General features: G+C 30.9%; 1 protein-coding gene across 1 annotated transcript in view; it reads left to right on the top strand.

Moving 5' to 3' along the window:
* The window catches only part of LOC125063168 (angiotensin-converting enzyme), an 82093-nt gene extending 54662 nt beyond the window's left edge, over positions 1-27431 (top strand). The window contains exons 10-12 of the mRNA XM_047669436.1: positions 19007-19147; positions 26322-26510; positions 27120-27431. Coding sequence (XP_047525392.1) covers positions 19007-19147; positions 26322-26510; positions 27120-27252 — 463 coding nt within the window. The 3' untranslated portion in view covers positions 27253-27431. The remainder of the gene's footprint in view (positions 1-19006; positions 19148-26321; positions 26511-27119) is intronic.
* Positions 27432-27801: the final 370 nt, after the last annotated feature.

A 27801-nucleotide genomic window follows, 5' to 3' on the forward strand; every position in this document is an offset into this window, starting at 1 on the left:
CGCTCTAAATTAAATCGCACGTGTAAAAAAAACATGTATTTCGTTACATTTCATATTAGGTTAATATAATAAAAATATAACTATATAAAATGTAACTAAAATGAAAACAAAGGAATGTAAAGGTTACTCAAATTCATGAAGTGAGTCATTTCCGTATCTGAAAACTTCATTGCTTTGTTGTAAATATAAACTAACTCCTAAACATTTTATTTGCAGTCATAATTTAACCTAAATATCGCGTAAAGTTTATCGAAAACCCATTAGCAAACCTGTAAATTATTGTATTACCCTCTTTCGTATAAAGGTTCGCTTATGACTTTATTCAAGTCTTCCTGGTTCTCTATAAGGTGTGTAAATATTCCATTAATTGGCATTACAAAATCGCGCGTAATTTCAAAGAATTTCTCGATGGCCGAGTTCTATATTGGAAAGGCACTCTCGATGCGGCAGGCTACCGGTTCTGCGGCCTTGAACCCATCACAAGCCCTAAATGGGTACAGTGAACGCGGTAATATGACATGGTAGTGATTCCCCATTTTTAATTTACACGTGAGACGGAAAATTCTTTGTGAAGAAGGCTATCAACTTTTGTTTTTAGTGTTTCATTATTAATAAAACAGTTATCATGTGGATAGTTGAATTATATTATTTTAGTTTTTTTAAGTAATTATTATTTTTGGATCAATGAAGTCACATTTTACTATATTATTTTTTATTGTTTACTCAATTAATGTTAAATAAATAAATTCAAATTGGGCAATATATTTTTGTTAATATTCGCTTTCCGGCCACGCTACAATCTGTAGATCGCACTACCTAATATTACGTATATTTTTTCTTAAGAAAATTCCACAATCTCGCGTGAAAAACAAATATTGCAGAATAGTAATTTAAATGTAAATTGGAAGGTTAATAATATTAATATTGATAATATCTTTTGCCTGTTGACATCTTGTCAAATATCATTTGTGAGCAAGAATAAAAATGCGCGGCAAATCATAAAATTGCAACAGAGCACATAAACGTCCCTTTTTTATAAAAAATAAATTAGTCCAATTGCATTATTTCAATTGAAAGACAGCCTTTTTTCATCACAACTTGACAGGAATTGGCGAAAAAGTACTTTAGTTAAATGAGTGCAATTCGTCTGATTTTGTTTTTATGAATAAAGAGGTAAGGTTATATAAAATGCGAGCTTTTATATTAATTAAAAAGAAATGCAATAGTAATTAAAATCGATAATTTATTGACTTATACAATTCATATTAATTATTTAAGAAAAAAAATAATTTAAATTTACATGAAGTCAAGTAAAACGCGTTTTATTAAAAGTTGTCCTAAAGACACTTGAGTAACATTGTTATACATATTTTTAGGTCCCGTTAGTTAACACATGACAATCTTCTTAAAGACATCAATACATTGAATGAGTCTTGGCAGTATAGTTAAGGTGACATAAACATATACATTTAAGTCATTAATAACACTTAGAAACACATCCTTCATGCAAATAAGTTCACGCACTTTAATTCGACGCATAACAATGGTAGCCGTGAACTTTATGTTGGCTTATGACCTAGTATCTATTTCACGTAATAGGTATAATTTCCTTTACAAATATTTAATAAAGCTGTTTGGCCAATTTGTAGCTTTACGTAAACTTATAACATAAAATTTTTCAATGATACTCGCGTCAAATACACACGACGCAAATATTACTTTAGCAATTGACCCAAGACTTCTGAATTAAGGGAAAATTAAAACACATTAAAATAAAAGTGTATATTGTCCTACTTTTTATTAAAATTAGGGTAATGTAATCATTAAATAAAAAAGGCATAGATACTCCTATTACTTAGTATAAGCTTAATACGCAAAAACACAGGAAATTATAACATAATACCTGTAAAGTGATACAGCAGTTTCGCGTACATTTTGCAATCCGACTTACGATATTGAGTTACGAATGTACAACTTGTTCAAAGTTCTTGTTATTATGTTCATCGGTGACTGGAGTTCGAATCATAGGGCATAGATTTCAAGGGCACATAAAAAAAACAAAATATATTTTAAAAATCCGTAAATTCCTGTTATTAGAGAGGTTATGTATTACATTACATTTATTGAAATACAAATGTAAATGCGAAGCTCAGATTGCTGGAAGCTGATTTTGGACGCCCTCTGTCCCACAAAGCTTTAACTATTTAGTGTATTATAGATTTACCACTATAATACACTGAATAGGGCCAAAATAACGTATTTTTTTATATAATAGGGGGGCAAACGAGCTTGCGGTACGACCAAAAAGGGCAGTCGTCGCAGCCCATAGACACCCATTTTTAGTAGGTGCGTTGCCGGCCTTTTACGTACGAACTTGGCGTTAAAGTAAATTATACCTTCTATGGAAACTGTATTTGTTTTTACAACTAAGTCTAACAAAAATAAATAGTCCTTCGAGTCGCTAAGTTTTGCCGAGGGTTGATCAGACGAGCTCAGGGTTGCAGTTGCGTTTTTTTACTCTTAACTCTGTTTATAAATATATTGTTACGCTAAACTTCATATATTTATCTGATCGTTCAGTAGGTCAAATATTAAGGTGACTTTTATCATTGAATCGGTTTTGATAGTTTTGTTTTTAAAATTTGATAATAAAGTTAGTTAACAGTACAATTTATTAAATAAAAATAATTATCAATGAAATTTTTATTACAATCAACCTTATAAGTCCAACGTCAAGGTTTTAAATTACAGTAGTACTGTCACTATAAGTGACTTGAACTTGATCCGAATATGTGATAAAAAATTAGACTTTCTGATGTAAAAAACCGGTTCCGTTATCGCAGCCTTCTAATTCTCCGACAAGTTTTTCTATACTTTATTTAAAAATACACGTTTATTTGCTCAATTCCTAACTTGAAATTCGTTCATAATTGAATGTCTGTTGCGAGCTATCAAACACAGTCATTTGTTTCTTTTTTGTTTCTACTAATACTTTAAAGTCAGTATCTAATATTAAGTATTTATGTATTTTTTTATTTATTCATAAGTAATATTCTAACTAAATAAAAAACGTAACTATTTTATTACTACACATGCTATGATTGTAATTGCTTAACATGACAGTATATTTTCGTAACAAACTCAGGCTTTATACATCTTCTCGTAAAGTAATCCTCAGACAAGATAAAGAAAGGTTTAAATGGCGTTAATATATTGTTATCTAGTCTGCAATATGAAAAATTTTGTGAGCTTAATGTGCTCCAGTTATGATTTCGTTATTATCTTTAAAGGTTCTGTTAGCTGGTATATTTTACAGAGAAGGTTAATTAACTTGGCAATTAAAAATCACAGGCCGTAATTATTAAATACCACATGCACGATCGGCATTGTGTAAGTTATGTTATGCTTAGTAAATATTTCTTTAAAATATCATGTGTTGGGTTACCCTAATAACGAAATCGAATTCCGAGATTGCGGCACGGAAAGATGTGTCTGATTTATGCAGTAACTGGTAGCTAGGTCAAGACCAAATATTGGACTGAGACAAGATTATCTAACACGCTTATGAAATTTTATTTACTACTCAACGACTATTTATGGTCTTACTACACGGTTCAAATTGTTGCACTTTATATTAAGATTAAACGTTTTTTAATAGATGCTTTGTTATAGATGTATAGTGATACTTATTCTTTGATTTCACTACTTTTCGTGATACATATGTAAAGAACTTATTATATTTCAGATTAATTCTTTATATTATTAATTATCAATTATATTGTGTTAACTGATATTTCATTGAATCAGTTGTTAGTCTGTGGAAAAGACGCTAGTTTTTGTTTGTCATTTAAATTTTAATTCGAAGTATTTGTTGTAACATTTTGGATTGTTTTCAAGCAAACTTCAAAATGTTGTTTCTTAAAATACATATGAGTTTGAGTTTCACTCATCATATAAATTAAATAAATATTATAGACTCGCATGAGTAATCGAGTAAGACGCAGATTTTTTGTAGATTTCTAACAATTTTTAGAATATTTTGAAGTAACTTTTTTGTACTTGAGAAACTTATTTTACTGTCATTTCGAAACATAAATAATCCTAATATTGTAACATGATTGATGACATGTATCAGGAACCAAAGGCAATAAACTACTTGCTTATAATTGAAAATGAATGCAATATTAAAAATTATCAAATTGTAACTCCACTATAATCAATAAATACTGTTCAGTTACAGCATGCTTACCACATATGTACTTCGCTGCATTTGTGTGTCAATGTTGTAATATATTTTGTGTTTTTATTTAAAGTATTTTGCTATTAAAATTGCATATAAAATCATATAGTGATATTTTTAAACATGTTTACAAAGTGGACACTGGTTGCAAGACCTTTTTAAAAAAGCTTCCTTATTACAAAGTGGGACACGTTATTGTTGCTTAATTGTGAAAACTTGTATATTGCTTTCATACAACAGAGGTTAAAGTTGATATGTAACTAATTAAATATAGGTTGTAAATATGGTGAAACTATACATTAGCGATTAAAAAGAGTGGTGGAAAGTTTCTTGCCAGTTCTTCTTACCCGCTCTAAGCCCTTGACTTGCGAACTGGTAGTAAATGTAAATTTACAATTATGTAATTTAACTTCTTTCTGACAATTCATAAGTGTACTTGTTTACCTACATGAATAAAGATATTTTGAGTTTGAGTTTGCGTTTGAGTTTAGCCAGTACAGTGAAAATCATCATTTCTTTTGTTTAATTTATTTGATTACTGTACTACTACATACACATTTAGTATTAATCAACACGATCTCACATATAAAAGAAGTACAGGTTAAATGAAGATTTATGCTAAAAAATTTACACAATTAAATATAGTTCAAACAGATTAAGAAAAACAGACTATTATACATTACTTAAGATAGGAGGACGACATATATAGACTAAAGAACAATCATATTTACTCTGATGTCAAAGGCAAGATTGTAATGGATATGATGCTGATACGAATTCTTCTTTTACTTCACAAATCGACCATACGCTAAAAAAACATGTCAGAGGTATGTAATAAGAAATTAACAAATATTTTTGGCTTGAAACAGTAGATTCATCTACTAGTTTTAACTCGCAGATACAGAAGATTAACTCTAGCCTGCATTTAACACAGATAAACAATAACAAATCTATGGAAAAAGCATTAGGTTAAGATTCAGTCGAGATATAGCGCTAAGGCTGACTCTCATTTGCGGAATCCAATACGTTTTTAACATACAGTAAGAGAGTAGAAAAAGTCATACTTACTCTACTCTGTTACCCTTAAGCTACTGTTCTTATGTGTTTTGCGTCGCTTGCATCTTTTTCAAAACTTGTTGTTTCAGAAAAAAATACATGTTGTGAAACATATCCCATTTAAAAATACGGATTATATAAAAGTCATTTCGTAAATTACAAATGAAATGCTCTTTAAGTTACTTAATATAAAACATCGTGTTGCATTCAATTCTTAATACTTCGTCCTCCACCGTTCTGCTCCATTATTAAAGTGCTATAATTAAATAATAATTCAAATATATCATACGAAGGTCTTTAATAAAACAATATCAATACGCAACTTTTGGCTTGATTCACACGGCCGCAATACCAAAAGTATATCTTATTGTTACACAAACAATTCAATCTCATATCATCAAGTGACATAATTTCATATTTGTGTAAAATAATAAACTTAGTAATGTGCAATGCTATCGTCAAGTTATCGTATTACGGTAATGTCTGCTTACTTCGAATAAATCGATTTCTTATAAAATTTATATTTGTTTACTACTCACGAACGATTTCAACGAAGCATTTTCGAGCTTTTAGTATCATCAGCGTTTCTCAAGTTTTTTCACAAACATCTATGGTAACAATTTTATTACGCAAGCTCGATTCTTTGTATTGTTCGCTTTTTTCTTTAAGCGAAAATCGAACTTATATTCATAACTCAATATAGCCATAATGTTAGTGGTCAGTCCACCTTGTATATCTTTGCGTATCCTAGAATATATTACACTGCAACCCATTTATTTTATATCAATTAATAATAATATTCCAGTGTCGCTACAACCCTAAATGTGTCTTGACCTCAGATTGCAGCATAGGTGATCACCCGTCTATGCCTGATATGTCATCGATTTTTCTGTTTGAGAAATGGTTTTCTCACGATATTGGCCGTAACCGTAGAAGCAAGTGCAAATCGCGCACATAGAAAGAAAATTCCATTGGTGCACCGTGATTTGAGCGCACGACCTCTGATGGGGGTCGCTCACTTAAGCTATTACGCCAACAGCGGTCTACCTATAATCCATTAGAGCTTTTTATACCTATATTCATTAAAGCTAATCTGTGGTTTCTTATAGAATTGTATTAAGAATGATATTATAAGCATTAGTCATGGTTGCAATTACGCCAAGTGAAGGCAGCCGAGGTCGGCGGATATTACGCCCGAAAATCAATTTAATACATGCCTTTTTAATTTCATATAAAACTTATTAATTAATTAATATTAAGTAAATAATATTTTTAGAAGGGCTTTCGTTTGTTTGTAGAAACAATCCTGTTCCATCCTATAAATTGTCTGTTTTAAAGAAATAATTATTCGCGATGTGCGTTTGTAATCAAACAAAGCCATATTGAACTAGCCAACTAGCGTTTTGGAACAATAAAATCTGTCCGTTGGAAGCTTGACAGATACTTAATTAAAATTTTTCAATCCTTGCAACATTATAGAATTAGTATAGTAGACTATATTTAAAAGAACACTTAGTCAAAAGTCATTGTTTTTCTTCAGTTAGTAAGCAACATTTACACTGCTCTTGTAAATAAAACGCAAAGTTTAAAACTCCTTACATGCACCATCGACAAAGTAAAATGTTTGAAGATTCCTATTATTGTCTATGAACATCACTTTAAGCTTTCGGCTTATTCAATTTGACAGACAGAGATGAAAGAGAGTTAGCAAACGGATATAATTTTTATAAACCCGTAATTTTCAAACTACAAGAACGGTCTGAGAAAAATATACTAAGTAAAGTTCATTTTTCTCAGACCCGTTAAGTACATAAGAATTACTTATGCGTCAATTACTCAAACATTCATTATGTTAAACAGAATACATATTCATATATATGTAATATGTTTGATAATAAGAAAACTACATATAGGGCGGTTACATAATTAGCGTAAAAGGGATATTTTCAAGGTGACATTTTATTTCCGCATACGTCAAAGTACTTAATTTAAATTATTCATAATATGAACTACATTATTACGATTGACTGTACATATCATAGATATTTTAGATTTTGTTATATAGATTTTAAACAATAATTACATATGATGACTGCTTAGTTAAAAAGGAACTATAAAGGTTTTCAGTTCGAAACTACAAAATATTGAAATAATAAAGTGGTACTACTTAATTTTAATTATTTCCAACATACAACAGTATTTACAATACTTTTAACCGACATAGTAATCATAATATGTAATAATTAAAAATTAAATAATAGAAATTTTAAATAAATTTAAAATGTTTGGTCCCCGTGGCAGTGTTAATTAACATTATGATTAATTGATTGACGATAATATTAATCTAACTGTAAGTAAGTAGTAAAAATTTTGAGAATTTCATAAACATAAATGCAAGTACTGATAAAGTCTAAAATATGTGATAATATTCAAGAGGAAAACAAAAATGAAAGAGCGGGTCTCGCAAGCAAGTGCGCCCCGGCTCGCCATGAATATTGTAAATAATAATATTACCGTTGTAGCCGCGTATCTCGCGAGTCGCGTAACACGAATGATTATGATTTTAATATATGTATCTTTTTATTAAATTATAAGAGATGGAAAAAAGTCCTTGGACACAATGGCAGGGGAGCAAGTAGATCGACAAAAACTATGTGATACTCATAAAATACTATTATTACACTTAATTTGTTCACGAGCAGTGCGCTTACCATTAGCTTGACTAAGTTAAAGTACCTACGCGACTCATAATGCAAATACTTATACAGTAATAGTAGCTAATATTTGTTTTTCACTCCTCCACTAGGGACTTTTTCTTTTACCAAATATATATCAAACACACTGTAAAACATCAATGCTATTCTAATACAATTTCCTCTTAAATAAAATGCTAAAAAGTGACTAGGTAATAACCACATCTATTAAAATGTTTCAAACATTATTTTGCAAGAAAGATTAATGATATTTTGTAACCGAAGTCGGTCGATAGATTTGGACTAGGTCAACGGAAGGGTTATAATTATTATGGGAACTGTATGATGTGAATTTAATCTTAAGATTAATCTCAAGCAGGACAGTAAAAGTGAAGGACATCGGACCGGACGCTATTGCGAGACTGTGCACCGTGCGAATGACTAAACCATGCTAGTACATGTTTACTAGTTTTAATAACCTTAAATACTTGATTTCCTATTAAATAAATGGTACTATTAGTTTATGTAAGTATTTAAGTTACCAGGTTATAAAATTAAAAAAAAATAGGTATATAAAAAAGTCAAATACATACAGTGATTACGCGCTGTAAATAAATTAGTTCAGATTTTTTTTTACCCAGGCTTATATACAAAGGCCGGCAATGGACCCACTAAAATGTCCATGGGCAGTGATGACTGCCGTTTATGGACAACCCGTAGGCTCACAGTTTTGGAGTTGGTATTTAAGTTATCTCTGTTAGATATTCTATACTAAAATTTTAACTGCTAGTTGAGATCTGATACAATGGAGAATTTAAAAAAAATATATAAACTATCATTTCATATATGAAATATTTGATATTCCATCAATTGCAAAGCTCTACAAAATAGCAAAACGTAAATATTCACTGTATGTATTGTAAATATAATATAATACTATAATTACGCGGCATTGATATTATATAGAAATTGAAATATGTATAACAATTATGATACAAGAAATAAATATCACAATAATTACATGTTGTGATATGTCAATAATTATTTGTACGCCTTTTTACTGTCATATGTTTTGATTTCCTAACCGAAGTAAAACATTTAATCGGATAAAAAATATTTATACTAATCGGACAATTTATTTTACATTAGACAATAAAACTAACTTCATGTTTTATCTGTATTGTTATTACCCTTTTTTATCCACTCATGTATCCGGACGGACCTTAAATATTTCTATTAAATAAATGAAAAAAACCGGAGAGCTAATACCTAATGTATACGGCTTTGCCTAAGAGAAAAACTCTATTACGCGATTTATTAGTATGTGAGTGAGCCGTTTTTTCACAAAATCAATTTTAGAGTGAAATGTACAGTCTACAATCTTATAAAACGCACGCCATATTAAACAATTAGCATCCTGCGTTCCAGTGGAGTTGATTTTAGCCTCTATTATTTCCAATATTCATAGAAATTACGCAACAAAATAAACTCACGTTTGTGTCTTTAAATGACGAACTATTTACGTAGCACATTAAACAAGAGTCCCATAATTATTGCAACAATACTAAGAGGCTTATCATTCTTTTCTATTGCAGTAAAGTACCAAATATGGCTTCATGGCATGACATAGTTTAATTTCGTTTGTGATTTAATAACGTTCCACCTTTCGTCCATCGTGCGTCTAGCACGAACGAAATACTAACGATACAACGGTAATATTCTACCAGTTACTGTGATATTTAGCTAGCTGCGTCGTATTAGAACCCTCCTTATTTTATGAATATAACAATTTGGCAGTACTTCATTAGGTGTTAAATTACAGCAATGCAATATAATTATGAGTTGGTTAATATAGAATGATCCTAGAGCACCTTACTTTCCACTAATTGTAAACAAATTACTTTTAAATAATATTCTCATCGGTTATCAAGAAATATATGCAAAAATCAGCAGCCAAGACCCATATAGAGTTGTAGGATATTTATCTGTTTTGACTAGATAACGCTATTTTTTATTTTATTTCAGAATTTGCCAAGTACCGAAAAGATTATAACTTCAGATAGTCGAACTTTCTCGCGTTATAACGACACGATACGTTACAACGTAAACGATAAATCCCGCACTTCACACACAGTGTAGTAATGTCACTTGTCGCAATGATACCAGTAGGTCCGTTGCGACGTTGCAAAACATCTCTATTATACGCACGCACATAACCGCTCTACGATTAACGTCCGCTAATACTATAATTGCCTCAAATGTCCGTCTCTTTGGATAAAGAAATAGCAACTTTTGTAATAATCTTCTAAGTTAAACGCGTTAAAGAATGTATTCTCAATTAATAAAGTTTTTGTAGCTAGAAATGATTATTTTGCCTTTAACAACTGTAGATGGTAGCTTCTAATTTGCTGCTGGTTTTAGTAGGTTTTCTATAGCACCTCGCTGACCGACACCCAAACTCCCCGCGTCTCTCTAATAAGTTGCCCTGTCGTGGTCTGTAAATGGATTTCCAAACAATAAAAAAAGCTTCTAATTAGCCAGTTTTGTGCAGTTTTTCAAAGAATCATTATTTTTGGGAATAAAATATTACCTCGTTCAAACAAGTAAAAATCATCAAAAAATCCTTTCAAATCAATTAAATTGTATTCATTTCTGTTGATTTATATTTAAACTCACATAGCTCAACAAATGCGAGTCATCATTTATTAAAAACCAGCTCACTTATTCTATAATTCTACATATTTTGTCCGATCTCTTCGACATTAAGTGTGAACAATATGATTTTGCAAGATGTTTCAAATTTTGTTCACGATTTGTAACCGAGCGTAAGGAAACTAGTCTATAATTTTCAATTGAAATATTTAAAGTTGATTTATCGTAATTCTATAGTATGGTTTATACGGAATTTGCATTATGACAAATATTTAGTACAATTTTACGTTTTAAGTAATGATCTAGTTATGTAAGTGACGTGATTAGAAGTTCTCGCAGTTTAGTATACTCGTACTCGCTGTACTTCAAAGGTACCTTGATTATATATAATAACAGATTATCAAAGAATAATGGGTATAAAATTTAAGCAGCTCTGAACCCCTTTTGTTTATTAATTATTATTGTAATTATAATATGACGCAATAGTTCAGGAAAATTGGAAAATGTAGATCAAATAAACATTGCGACGTCAAAGGCGAGAGGCGGCGCCCTTCGCTTGACTCCGGCTTAAGGTTCCGGTACGTTTCATGGAACTAGGAAACGTAGATATGATATTTAATCAATAACATGCTAAATTAATTGCGTTATTATTTACGCAACTTTTACGAAAACATTCCTACTCCAGTCCTAGTTCAATCCTTTCTTGTTTATTGAAATGTTAATATTCTTTTACAAAAGAAGGTTGGAAACATAGAGAATAAATAGTTTTTAATCTTTAGGTTCTGTATATATGTATTTTAAGAATTAAAACTAAACCATCATTCAAAATATAACATTCAACTCGGCATCATAATTAAGCAGTGTCAAGAATTGCATTGAAGAGTACCCATGTTTAGATATTTACGTTAAGGTGTTGTATGTATATGTTTATATATTAGATGATATTTTAAATAAATAAATTCAAACATGGTTTCAGGAAAAAGTTCGAATCATATTGTTATTGCATGGATGTCCTGTAACGGGTACTTTTATTTTAATGGAATAAATAAATGCGCTCTAATTCCGTAAAAAAACAATATCCAGTGTTTTATTCAACTTAAATGATTAATAATACCGTCTCCACATATCATTGTTAGATGAATAATTCAACAAAGCATTAGTTTGACACATTGCTATACAGCATTGGTCAGGGTAATTAAAACTTCATTCATGTTATATAGAACCATAGATTATATACCGATATACCACGGTGTATTAGTCTGTGTAAAAAGTTTAATTTGTTGTTTATTACTATTTTGTTTGACCTCGCCGCTGCACAAAAAGGTTGCGTTCCAATTCTTTGTGCATTTGTGTTAATATTGTATTCCGGTGTTTTTTTGATATATTATTTTTAATTAAGGCCACTTAAGTAAATTATATTGAGTTCATCAAAAAAATGCAGTGGTTGCAGCGCTTAATAGGATAAAAAATCTAAGCTAAACAGATGCGATAACATTTTATCAGACTTGATATCGAGGTTGGTAACTAAATACAAAAATATATTATTATTCTATTACAAGATATTTCCAATAATTTAAGGTAATATTACACATGTATCATTATATAGAATGTAAATGAACTCTCGACCTAAAATTATTTTACGATTCAAAAGTATTGCAAGGTGCGGCAACGGACATTGTCGATATGTCAAGGGTCTTGATAGTGTGCATGAAATGTTATTCTATGCCATTAGACTGACCGATAGTGGGAAACCATTGTTTAGACTTCGGAGGGTCGTGCGAATAAAATTGGCGTTGACTTATGGTTCCGTATTATTTCCTATACTTAGGCCTTAGTAATGACATTATATAACTGCAGTGATGCGTCAATGGGCTCGGTAAGATGGCGTTCGAACAAATCCAAGCAAGACTTATAGTCCTTTTCACGAAAGAAGTCCCCCAGACGCGGCGCTGCAATCGCATGACGTAATGTTGCCATTTATGAGTAAAAAATTTACCTATTTTATTTACATTTAGCAGATGTAATTTATCAAGTAATATTATTTTCTGCATACTTCGATGAAACAATATTTCTGTTATGTAAAAAGTATATATTTATTTACTTATATTAGCGGTGTTCTACCTACTTACAGGGAAAAGTTGAGAAAATAGGGTAAAGAAAAGCAATAAAAATTTTTATTCAGAGTTTTATTGCATAATTGTTGGGTTACAATTTTTTTCGAAGTACACACCGCTGTTATACCTTCGTTTGTAATTCTTGTTACAGTTATTTCTGACACACTTGCAATTAAATTATGAACAATTAAAAATAATAATAACTTTAAGTTTATAATGCTTATGTAATATATGTTTTAATTTCAGTTACCTAGTTTCTAACGTTATGTATTTGTTGAATTTTGTCGCAAAAACGAATTTATATCATAAAAGTCCCATCAATACAGCAAAAAAATATTAAATGGCAACTCTAAAAAGTACCTGTTATGGCGGCAATTCTCTTCCGAACATTGTTTAGTTGTATTAAAACACCTTGATTCTTATGTTCCGCTTCACAGAACTCTTTCACCTTTAATATCATTTTTTCGAGCCGAACTTTTTACAACTTTTGGCATTGCAATCAATATTTAAAATGCACTAAGCTAGTTAAAAATTCACAAAAATCTACCACAACAAACGAACTTGATAACATCGACGAATGACAACATTGCCGACCTGTCAAATTTAGTTCCAAAAATATCCGCGGGACTTCTTTCATGAAAAGCACTATACCATAAATAAGCAAAAGCAAAAACAAAAGACGACGCGATGCTTTTGATTGTTGTTTCGTCTTTTGTTTTCACAAGCTTAGCTTCCTAGACCACAGAGCTCCACTACGAACTACGTTCTTACCATAGTTCATGTGCATCATGGAAACTTAATATCTAGAATAACGTTAGCACTAGCTCCGCAAATTGATATTACGCCTGACCTACAAAACGTTCTACTTATTTAATATACAAAGGTTATCTTTGCTTGGGAAAGGTCAATTAGCGTATTTATGTGAAAATACAATTAAAGTTATAAATATTATATCGCCTTGGCTTAGTAGTGTGCCTAGGCCACGTAAAAAATCAGGCGCAGCAATTTGTTTACTACGTACCCCAGTACGATTTTGGACTTCCATTTTAGACAATTATTGTCTTTGATCAATCTACAGATTACTAGTTTTGCAAAGGGTTTGATATATATTACATATTTCAATCGATACAATTAATAAAAAATATATTTTTTTGACACAGGAAGGAATAATTGACAATTATTTTTCGGATGTATTATATGAAATTAATTTTTTATTTTTTTTTTATTTTATTTATTATGAATACGCTTAAAATATCGCAGTCATCTGCGTATGTAACCAATTATCAAAATTCATAACACATCATAAGGTGTTTGTATATAAAAGATTATTATCCGCACGAACGGTGCAATAACTAGCAGCAATTAATGTTATAATGGAGCTCATTGACTTACATTACGATTGTAGGGTACATGCTTCCAATTGTAGCGATTATGTAAGTCGATGACACCACTCGGATTATCTTTTATTACCCATTTAGGGTTTATTCAAATTTGGAACTCATTGGATTTACATAACATAATTTGTAACAGACGTAAAGTGGACCACAGACTATGACAGCGTAATCTGTTTTATAAAGATACTTTATGCGCAGAATTTTTTCATAGAGCAGAGAGTTCAGTTACCCCAGGCAGGATATGGATAAAATTTTCTTTTGTATATCAAAACGCAACGTCCTTATTTAAATTCTTGACACTGCTTAATTATGATGCCGAGTTGAATGTTATATTTTGAATGATGGTTTAGCTTTAATCCTTAAAACCTTGATTTACTTATCCTGATCGAAAGTCAAGACAGGTTTCTAAGTTAATTACAGCAATTTATTGAGTTATTAACATGCAAAAGTATTAATACCGTGTAGAAAAACAAAAAGGTCAGCACGTTTATGGAAACTTGCGGATATCTGTGGCTAATATTTATCTATTATGTCAAAGTAGACCATAGTCAAAACTTCGCGCCAAATTTTCGACAAATTCAAACATGGGTATAAAAAAGTAGGTTAGATATTTTGATGAATGTATAGTATTCATATTAAGTTAGTAAGAAACATTCTCGAATATTATTTTTACTGCAGATTAAGGTTTATATGAGCAAGGCCGTACATTACATATCATGTTGTAATTTCAAAATTCGATGATTTTCGACGACCTTGGCTTAAAACTATTTCATCTCATTGCTTCAATTTATCATATTAACAAATTCTGGTTAAGAAATAATTGGCCGACGCGGCGGGCGCCAGGGGCCGATACTCATGCGGGTATCTCTTAGATTAATTAAATATGCCACAATTTAAATTTTTGATACGAACATGGATAAGTTGGTTTGTTTAGTTTTTTGTAAAAAATAAATACATTGAGGTCTGTCTATGTCACTACTAAAATAGCATCTATTTATCCTATCGTCATGATCGTGGAACAATGTCGGATTTGAAAAAAATCCAAAATCCACTTTTTATCATATTTGGATACGGATTAATTACAATTAAATAATGAAAGACTGGAAAAGGTGTCCTTATTTTCTAATATTAATTAGTATTGATTTAAATATTCTGTGTTTATTAAGTGTTTAACTACTTTAATATCGTACTAATTGCTTGTTTTTACACATCGACTAAGGCATGCGTGTTTATTAAGAGCGAGTGTTAAATGCACACATAGAAAGTCCATTGGTGCATTGCCCGGATTCGAACCTACGACCTCAGAGGTGAGAATCCCACGCTGAAGCCACTCTAAGTCCAACATGCATAAAAATGTTTTGTCCTATCACTCTTTTCACACATAAGCGTGACAAACATTAATTAGGTCATTATGTTATTACATACACCGTTGCACCCAATACAAATGTTTGAATTGCATCTAAACTGCGGTGTTGACATTTGGTTTAGTCGCAAGTTCATCACACTTGTCATGGTCACTTGGGTGAAAAGGTGATAAATAAATATTTATAGGTAAATTTGCAAATATTGCCAAGAGAACTTGGACATAAATTAGAAACTTTTGCATAATAATTTTACCATTTAAAAAATAACCGCTACGTTAAACGTAATCGAATTCGATTGAATAAAAATAGCTGTGTAATCCTATAATAGTGCGGCTCTTTATTTTCACATGTACACAATAAATACTTTAATCAAAGAATCTAGGGGAAACGTCATGTCATAGTCCCAAATCGACGATGTGTATCGAAGTCGTAGTAAAACCCATATAAGGTTATAACGCTACTAAATTTTATTGGATTTAACATATCAAATAATCGTAATTTTCTTCACCTTATGATTATTGAGATCAATAATCCCTTTAAAATTTCCTTCTCTCGCTTAACGAATATGTATCATATCAGCTATTCTATTCTATTCTATTATTTGTTAAACCGTTGAAATATAATTACTATGTATATATTTATCGCGTTGTAATAATTGAAATTAGTTTAATTTAATATATCAAACAATAATTGTTATCCCGTGATTGATGTAACAATAAACAGTAAATATAAGCTCGATTTATCAATCTATAATACTTCATCAATCAAAATGATTGATTTGCTACCGATCTATCCCTATAAAGTGATACATTTCTCGGTAAAATTATTTTACCTTGCACTAAATTGGGAAAAATATATGAATTAAATGAACACGTCTTTAGTGTTAAGTGAAAACCGAAGCGTTAGTTAGCTCACGGGCATTTGTTTAAAATACATTTTTTCTAAAATACAAAATATGTCGTAATTATTATTGTCTTGTAAAACTTATAACTGGTATTTTCAGTTATAGTTATATTTTTGTTTACAATATTTTTAGACCTTTAAACAAAGGGTGTAAGGGAAAGAATGGAATGAATATATCTACATTCTTTATACGAGTAATATAATAAATGTCAAATAATTTGAACGGCTACTTTAAAGAAATGCCTTTTTATTAATTTCGAATGTATTTTATGTATGTAATTGTGGATGGTATACAGCTTTAAAACCATATTAGACAATATTTTGAAGGCAATTTAATAACGTTATACCTTAATGGTAAATCTAAAAGAGGTTGTATAAAATGAGGGGCATAAGTTGATAATTTATTGTACAAATAAAAATAAATCTATTCTTTAAATTTTGATCTTTGAATTTTTTTCCAAAATCAAAATATATATTTGCTATGAATAACCGAAAGAGATAGATATAGTTTTGAGCACTTGACTCATATTACTTAACATGACATAGTCTTTACAATAAAGATAATTGAGGTATGTAATTTCGTAATCAAATAACGTTCAGTTACCGTGATAGATGGACAGAAGCGGCCATTAATTAAACGAAGAACCAGTTCGTTATGTCTGCATTCAAGATATGCAGGAAACATAGAATAAATATGACATACATAGCTACATAGTAAATAATTCAATATATATATACTGTATAATAATTGTTGCTTTTAGCACAGAAGGCTCAGGTTGCAAATAAATTTCGTAAACAGTTGTATGAAGTATCAACTTTTTATTTTTATTTATTTATTTGTCAAATTTGAACCAACCAAGCAAGCAAAAAAAACAAGCAAACAGTAAAAACTAAAAATAAATAGGCGTAATACACAAAATTACGGTAAGTAAGTAAGATTATTGTACAATATATACATCTATATTGTCATTAATGTAATTAATTAAATTCTAAGAGAGTTTGTTTAGCATTTACGGAAAATGATAGTGAAATTTGTCATCGCAGCCTCTAGTGGGATGAGGGACTCGACTAAAGCTGAATCTTGAGCTGACTTGAGAGCCTTTTAGTCTAATTAAATTAATATAACACATTGTAATCAGTTATTTTGTAAGTAGGCAAGTCAAATGATGTGATAGATAACAATCTATTTGTACGAAAACAACTGTTACCTCACGTTACCACGGTTAACGACGCGAAAATAAACGCACACTTTACACGTTTGTGGTCTGTGTGGTCGCAGTTTTAGCAATTCTAGTTATAGTAGCACGCTAAACGCTTATGACTTTATCTTTGAATTCCTGTGCTTTATTTTTCTTTATAGACGAGTAAGTGATCAGTATCTAGCGATAATAATAACACTGCTAGCTACTGGCAGATATGACAAACAGGAGGTAAGAACGTAAACGCTCTCTAAAGCTTAGGTTTCCTAGGAAAGCGGTGCCGGTAACTAACGGCCATCATTTTACGGATGTTAATAACGGCCATCTTTACTTTTTAACATAATGCAAAAAAACAATCATTTTCGCTTGTCCAAGTCACGTTTCCACTCATTAAAAATGGGTACCGCTACAAGTGAAAAACGTTCAACTAATGTTTATTACCGCTATGACGGCCGTCATGCAAATGACAGAACCGCTATTTCACGTTACGGTCACACTCAACGTTCTCTAGAAAACCTACTCCGATGTTAATTATAGACAACGTATGGGTGACGTCACCCAACGTTACATTACGGCCATTAGACAACGGCACCGCTTTTCTATGAAACCTACGCTTAAGACACCGTACGACGCGACGGCCCGTTTGATCTATAACAATCGATCACACGTTTCTAATTTAATATTTTATTTTTACTCAAAGATAATTAAAACGATAACCAATGAAACTATTGTCATTAACTAATGAATGTATTATTTAATAATATACACAACAGGAAAGGAAAGAAAACGTATAATTATTAATAGAAGTAATGAGATTATATCATCCGCTCGCAATCGCGCCATATCCTTACTACGATGAATTTACTGACAGTATCTACAAATAATTACTTTTTGCCCTGATTAACAGGTTGGGTAATTTTTTATTGATTGATAGAATAACTAGTGTAAGAACATTCCATCATTGTATGACTCAATGCTATTAATTTCATTTATTTAACGCAATTAATAAGTATGAAATCAGGTCAGCGGAGCGATTTTGATAACTATATTAATATATCGTTTTATTGTTGCTTAAGAAAATTAATACGTGGAAAATAACAACTGTAATTTATGTTTACTAATATATCCGTAGGAAAACGTTATGTATCTGAATCTTGTTGGCAATACTTAGAAATTATTATTTAGTTCTGTTATTTTTTAAGGGTAAACAAAAATATGTTTGATAAAAAATAATAACGCCTAGCTAAGTAACAGAAACATCTATGAATAATCAACATTATAGTAATACATGTACAAATGCATAATCGGATTAAAATTAAGTAACTCTAAATAAATTACTTAAGAATCAAGAGCGTTGAATCTAGGTAACTTAAGAAATCTGTTATTTGCAGGTATTTCGTCAGTACAATCCTGCAGTTCCAAATCCACCGAGCACTTTGTGAGAGGACTGGACAGTACATCCCTGGAGACCCAACTAGGCCTCTACACAAATGCGACATCTACAGGAACCCGGAGGCTGGGAGGATTTTAACGTGAGTAACATTTAAATTAGTTATCCACTATGTGGAACCAGCTACCCGCTGAAGTACTCGCCGAACCCATTCGACTTAGGGTCCATCAAGGGCCTGCCATTTATTAAAAGGCCGGCAACGCACGCACTCTCGCCTTGAGATTGTCTATGGGCTTATCACTTAACATCAAGTAAGTGCCAATTTGCCCCCCGTTAAAAAAACCAAGAAACGGGGACAATGTGACACATTCCTATGGTGGATGGTGGATGGTGGAGTTTTATGGCTTTGTGCTTTCAATTTATTATTTCTACGGTAATCAAACCCTCTGGATATTAAGTATCAATCAGGCGTGACTAATTGAGCCAACATCGAGCCCATGGATAAAGAAGGTGATCCATATAAACAAAATCAATCGTATGCCATTTCGAGTGATCACGTCATTCTGTCAAATCATGTTTACGCTATTATGACAAAAGACAGCGTGATTGTAATTAAACTCCTAAACGGATCGATTTTGATGAAATTAAATGTGTTCCAGGGGATTCGAGAATGGTTTAAATTTACAGTTGTATTTAAGACGTGTGCACAGGACAGTGTCGCCCGAGTCCGATAGTATTTATTAAAGTTCTACGATGTGCCCTTTAAAAATAATAAAAAAAATCCTATGGAAAGGTACAGGATTTCCTAGTTAAGAATCAAGCATGTGAATGGCTTCATAATTATTTCATAATCGTGCCATTCCTGTGACCTTGTGTTGTAATAAAATGTATTTCAAATACCGTTTGGGAACTTGATATAAATGTACCGTGAGAATTAATAAATATGCGTATTTTCGTATTCTTGCTTATTAATTAAGGAAGTTACGAGTGGTAATAACGCAATGCAACAGGCATTATCTGTGGTGCTGTCGTGGCCCCTTTAGACGATTTCCTCGTGCCACGTGCAACTTGATCAATTAGTGCGTAATTAAATAGAATCGAAGTTAAGGAAATTCTTGTAAACCCTTTAATAAATATCTCGCACGCTTGGTCTAATATTATAAATTTTAATATCATATATAATTATGTTTTATTGGATTTCTTATAATTAAATAATTATGTATAAAACATTCAAAGAATTTTGTTGTTCGGTTCGGTTTGCTATTGTATTAAAAAAATTTCGTAACCGAATTAGACCAGAGCCCTATATTAAATGACAAGTATAAAATTGTGAATAATAATTAATAAAAAAATCATGAATAAATTTTCAGAAAAATTACGATCACCCTATCGAGTTCAACATAACCAAATAAGCTATCAACTTTAACGACATTAGATTTCTAACGTTAAATATTAATAAGTTTGCGAAATGAGAGTTCTTTCGAAAGTTTGATTTAAATAAATCCTTACTTGCAATAGTTAACAATAAATTTAAGCCCGCATGATGCCCTTAAGCCAAGTGGTCATTTCCTCCGACACAGACGGGTCAATTGTTCGTTTTATTTTCTCCTTTTTATTCACGCAACAGCAAATTGCGATGTGCTATCTAGTCAAGTGATAATAAAGAGTCTACCGGTTCATATTTTAAATAATTCCAAAGAATATTCTGTCAAAATTGATAAAGAAACCTTGCCCCATACTTCATATCAACCTAAATTGAATTTATTATTATATAATTTAATAGTTAATGTTGATTAGATTTATGGTTAATTTAATAAAACAATTAACAGGCAGATGTTTCTGGTAATTAAAAAAACTGCTGAGTGGTCGTTACATTAGAACTATTGGTTCATACGTTTAGTAATGTTATATTTTTAACTAGGAGACAACGGGCAGGACGCTTATCTAATCTTAAGTGATACCGCCGTCGATAGACACTCACATACAAGAGGGCTCGAACATGCGTTGCCGGTCTTTTAATTGGTACGCTCTTTTGTTTAAGGACCCTTCAAGTCGAAGTTTATCATACGATTTTTTAATTTTAATTATCAATTTATAGGTCCATATTACACTTATTATATAATAATAAAAGCTCCCATTTAGCCATTGTTTTACACTGAAAGTCAAAATATGCGAATGTATACTCTATTACCATTACCATATGTTGTATTTTAGTCATGATTATCGTATTGAATCCACACACGTAACAATTATCCGCTTACAAGTTACAGCATTATGTTAATCTAGTTGTTGTTACAATATACAATGACCTTTTACTAATTACAAAGAAGAAAGATTTATATTTTCTGTATGTTGATAATAAAAATAAAATCTGAATTAATTTTACACATGCTTACCCCATTATCCCTGAGTAACATAGTCATAGAGTACATACAGGTATTTAATAAAACCCCTATTTCTATATAAATAAATTAGGCCGTTAGCCGGAGATAAAACTATGTGACAGCTCCTTCGTAAAGAACCTTTAACCGTAATTCTTGACATTTTCATCAATATGTTTTAATAATCAGTAATTGACATACTTTTTCATACCTGTTCCTTCCATATTCATACATACGAGTATCCAGTTTGCGAATACATTTAGAAAAAGAACATGCTTCCGGGAAATTCAAATATTCTTAAGTTATATTATTAAGATTATATTAATAAGATTTTCATTAATCAAACAAGTGTATGTCATACATACATTAGTTATAGCCGGTAATGTATATATAACCAAATATGTTTTAAAAGGCGCCTACTGTAAACGTAATAGCAAACTAAACATTATGTATCGCGTAATCGCATTTAATAAACATTCATTTCGTTGATCTGGTAATCAAGACTTATATAATAGGGCTTTTGTAAGCTCAGATATGAACAATGATTACACCAGTTGGTAAACAAAAATGTAATGCGATGTACCAATTTAATTTTGAATACATAATTTTTAACAAAAAAAAACAACTTTTGAAGCAAACATTTCATATTCTTTTTATTTTGAACTGATTTTCGAAAATTCCCCTCGATCCCTCTGAAATGCAATAATTAGTAAAGTAAGTAAAAAGTAAAAAATCATTTAATCACATAGGTAACATAATGTACACTTATGACATTTCAGTAAAGCAAGTAAAGAAATTTTAAAAATTAGATGATTAGATTAGATGCATGGTATAGTAAGTAAGTGACCCCCTGTTCCACCTTAAATATCGTCCCCGTAGAGCGAAAACTAATTAAGTCAAAAAATTGCCAAAACGAGTTATCTATGGCATTAAAACTATTTTTTTTTCTTTATTTAACTGTCTAACCGTCAATTTTGTAGGTATCCTAGTTTCCGATTAACAAAAAGTGAAAAATCACTAACTAGGGGCGAACATTCACTAATTCATAACTACAACGGATATTCTACAGATAACAAATAAGTAATTGTTTTTTTTTTTAGGTTTTCTCAGTAATAACTTAATCATACTTTGGGTTGCCAGCATCATTTTAACTTAATTTGATTTCCTTCAAAATGGAACGAAAAACATTAAAATATGTCATTATTACATGACATGCTTAAGTTAAGGCAATTTATATATTTAAAACTTTAACCCTCATTATCTCGAAACAGGTTTTTTGGACTTAGTGAATTTTCGCTCTACGGGGACGACTTTTCGCGAGAAGCCTTTTCACACGTGTGCAATAAAAATTAATGCAAAACACTTCTCATGATTTATGAACGTTGAGACGATCTCATTTACCTCAATAGGTATTAAATTGTACCTGTATTGACATAGAAGTAGGAAGTGTGGCCTGTTGTTGCGAAAACAACAGATTGCAATGCGAAAATGTATCAAGCTTTGAAGAGCTAAAATGTTACTCTTCGAACAAAGCACCGGACGGATTTTGCCGTTTACCTCTATTCGTTTATGATATACTAACCTCCTAATAAAAAAACTACTTGCACTTTTTTATAAATGTATTATTTTGTCTCTTTCTGTCAAATTATGTTTCTGCTGTAAGAAAAAATACAGGTTTTTTTATTAATATTTATAACATGGGGCAAACGGGCAGGAGGTTCGCCTGATGTTAAGTGATACATAACCAAGGACAATCACATTGCCATGAGCATTGTACGCTCAATTCCAATTGGTTTGGAAATACTTCAGTGGGCAGCTCGTTCCACATAGTGGTGGTGCGGAGCGGAAATTGTCTTAAAACCGCTGACTTGTCTTGAACCTCGCGGTCTGTTGACTTTGTTCACTAAATTGACTCCAACCCTCTGGAACTCAATTGCGATACCGTTAGAGATACCAATCTAAATAATGAGTTTTTGTAGAGAGAACTTCATACTGTAGACGATGTTGTGTTTCTGGTTATTTATTGCTTCATTTGTTTTAAAAATAAAATTTAAGTCATGCCCCAGTAGAAGCTTTTAACATATGATTTAAATATATTTATAACATATACTGTGTTTAGTTTCGAAAATATTGGATTTTAAGTTTTTTTATCGTGAACGGAATATATTTAAGAAGCAACATTTTATCGCTTGAACATGTATTTCTGCCTTTATCTTAGCCGAGCTGGACATAACTTATGTAATAGAATGTTCATGCAAATCTGTTTCATTGCAATATTTAAATGATACCTGTGAGCATTTCTCCATAAACAATAATTATAGAGTAACTATGGTTTTTATTGCGTATATTTGTGATGTAAAAATATAATAAGGTAGCTTAGGTAATATAAGTAGGATATTCCTAGTACTACAACAATATGTTTTATATGACTTGATTTTATCCGCGTATCAACCTTGTCAATCGAAAAACACTATTAGGCACTTAGTTTTTACGAATTAAAACCCGTATTACTCGTAAGTAACTCCAATTTTTGTATTTTTTAACATTAATAAAATTAAAGAGTTAATAATTTATTAATATGAATAATTAATAAAAAATAATAATTGTTATTAATACGAAACGAGGGAATAATTAACTACAAGTGGCCGCTAGCATGCGATGACTTCCAAGCAAACAGTAAGTAAAATGTAAGAAAAATCGCTAAAACAAATATTACTTTCGATGCTTTAGGTTTCCAAAACGCAAACGAAGAGATGTACGCATAATTCGAGTTTCCGAAAACTGAATTTCATGAGCTGACGGACCTAGTAACGAGCTCAGTTCTAAGTTCAATAATACTTTTTTTTTAATATAACTGTGCTCTAATAACTTATAATATCTTTGTTACTCAACCGCGAAACGTAATACGTTACCATTTCAATAAATCCGGACGAGGCAAGTTTCTAATAATTATAACAATTCATATGATTTATATACTTATTATAGTTATTTCGAAAAACTAAAGGAATAGTTTAACCGCAATTTAAAATATTTGTACAAATATGTGTTTAATGGGGCATACACATTTTATTTTGTTTTTCTTTATAAGCCTTCATCGGCCATGTTATTCGTTCTATTCCAAATCAGTTTTTGAAATAAAACCCACATTTTGTGTCAAACTAGCCGTTACGCGGCTGCGGCTTATCTTCTTCTTTTTATCTCTGAATATAAGATACGTTATCAAGTAACTGATCTCAAAGTAACTAAACGTTAATTTAAAAAATTCAAAACCGTTTGCGAATATATCGAAAATATGCCATTTGTGAAGCATTTCCGCAGTGCGTTTAGTATCTCAATAAAGCTATGTCTATAACATTGTAGCGAATAACATACCATAGATACTGCGTAAATATTTCTCATAGTACTAAAATTACAGCTCCGGATATAGTGAACTTAATACGCATTGCATACTATAATTTACAAAACTAAATTTGTTACACTAATTTCGAAACTTTAACCGCAGCTTCACACATAGCGAAATTCGAATTACTAATAATAATATGACGTAATTTATGATTTAAAATATTTTTTTAAGAACCAAACTAATTTGTCCTGACAAGCATTGACATTTGACATCCTGATGTTGTATTTTATCTTTGTTTAACTGTCACATTGGGACATTTTATTTCGATTCATCATTGAATTTCACAACCCATTTTTATTAAATATCTACTTACAATCCAAATTATATTTTGTTGGTATACGTTACCTGCGTCTGTATTATTACGTAATCGTTTTGCTTTGGATGTAATAACAAGGCATAAACGGTGTTATTGTGTTATTGTTAATTTTAAAATTATTAGGAATTATGAATTATTCCTTGTCAGCGTAAGCATTAAATTTAATATCGATGTACACAGTACCTACATATAACAGATAGTACTGATTAAATTTATAATATATTTAGATTAAACAATCAAAATTTTATACAGATCTAAGCTAATTAAATAAATATTTTTCAAAAAATCAGGCTAACAACGCATCATAAACCACGTTAGAAGACGGAATAGAAAAGACTAATAAGTGATAGGTATTATACTGAGTAGATTTTCTCCTGGATTCGTGGTAACTATCTAAACAACATAAAAGTATTATGGTTTACTATTAGACAAGAATTCTAATGTAATAACGATATGTTTCACTACTGTCTTCGTTCACATAAATATGTCCTTTAGATCTTATTTCATTAAAGTGATCTCAGCGTGTCCAAACATCTTTTTATTATGCAGTAGAATTAAGCCTAGTCTATATTTAGGATGTTTAATAGAGCGAAATAATTGTAACACATAATGACTAAAACCTTCATCTTAAACAATCGTTGCTAAAACTCACGGTACAATAAATAATAGAGTATCGTTTAGCGCATCGTAAATTTTTTTCTAAACTTATTTGAATTCGCCTGCGCCTTAGTTTGGTCTTTACATCAGGCATATCACTTACTTACATATTCAGAATAGATGTCTTTATATGCTTTAATGAAATTTTAAAATTATATACCTATAATATTCATAACAGTAATACCGTCAGCTGCCATTGTCATTTAACATAGAGCTCATAAATTAACAACATCAAAGTCTAATACATCTAAAAATTAAGTGAATAGTAGTAGTGATTACATAGTCATTATTAATATAAAAGTAGTTTTTTATGTCGAAGCAATGGCGTCCTAAATATATGAAAAACTAAAGTTACATATATTTACATAAACATTTATTTATTTACACTTCGTTACCATAATATACAAAATCATACATATAAAAAAACAAAAAAAAGAAGCTTACATAAGTTATTAGGCAACGGGCGGCCTTATCGGTAACAAGCTATTAGGCAACCCTAATATGGAACAATAGAAAAATAAATACATACACATTATTCAGTAAATTATTTTTATTTCAGTCGTTTAATGGAACGCGGTGCATCAGCACCCTGGAGTCAGGTACTGCAAGAGTCGATAGGGGAAGCGAGATTGAATGGAGATGCTCTACGAGACTACTTCAGACCCTTGGAAGACTGGCTGAGGAGTGAAAACCTTCGGACTGGAGAGTATTTGGGATGGAGCTACGATGGGGACTACTGCAAGTTTAGGTAATATTGTTTTTGATAGTTAAGTGGATACGCGTCCTCAATACTACTAAGGGAATGTGTGACTCAGTTCCAGGGTTTTAGAGATGTTACACGATCGCAGCTCCAAGCATCTTAGACGTATCCGAACTTACGCACTTCATATAAGTGATATTAAATTTAAATAGTAAATTCAGAAATAAATAAAATCAATGTGTACATTTAGTGTAAATATATATTATATGTGAAGTTGTATTTTGGTGAACGAAAACTTTACTAGCGCATAACGAAAAAGTTTGACTTATAATAACGTAACGACTATAAATTTAACGTTCTCAAGTCTTATATATATTAAACTTTAAAATATAATCTTAACCAGAGCTCTACACAATAATTAAAAATAAATAGAACTAACATGCATTTAAAAAGACCCTGTGGCACCTTTAATGCTGGCAGAATTTCCTCGCTGTACTGTGATACTTCGTTGCTCTGAAACACCAGCTCGGTAATCTCCGGTACTGTCTACCAAATGTTACTTTAAATCTTTAAACATAGAAACGTATGGCGTCACGTATTATATACATTAATATATAAATGTTACTCAGAATTAACAATTAAAATATTTGTTTTCAGTATCGAAACTGCTGGTTTGCAAGTATACGGTGGATTCTACAACGCAGCGAGCAGACACTTCGATATAAGCAGTTTCCTTACCATTCTCTTAACTTCTATGTTGGCAACAATCATTAGCTTAAGAATTAGATGAATATTGACAGAATTTCCCCTTGTATAAATAATGTTTTAATTCAATTACCTACTAAAAAAACTTGTACTATTGTTACAGGTGAAAAATATAAAATATAAATAACTTTGTATATACAATATACATATATAGATTCGTTTATATGAGCTAATTTTACAAGGAATAAATAAAAATGTAGTTATAAAACGGTAGTTTTACTATATCCAAGAAATATATCCATTTGTAAAATCACCCCATCAGTTTTCGTACTCATTTTGTAGAAAGAAAATCGTGATTTCTTTTGAAAGTAGAGCACTGAACACCTGTAGGTATAATTTCAGGGGTTCTGTAATCTTTATGTAAAACAAAGGATAGTGACAAAGGCTTTTTCCCTAGAGCCTTAGCGGAAACGTGCTCAAGTGTTATATGAAAACTCCACCATAACAATAGCTATCAGGAGTCTCTTAAGACTATGCACGTATGTATTTATATACATATTCCAGATTAAATATGTGTTAAGTTTTATTACTTTTACTACCAAGCAGAATCTATTTTGTGTACGTTTTCTACTGT

This window comes from Pieris napi, chromosome 3, assembly GCF_905475465.1.
Source record: "Pieris napi chromosome 3, ilPieNapi1.2, whole genome shotgun sequence".
Classification (NCBI taxonomy): Eukaryota; Metazoa; Arthropoda; class Insecta; order Lepidoptera; family Pieridae; genus Pieris; species Pieris napi.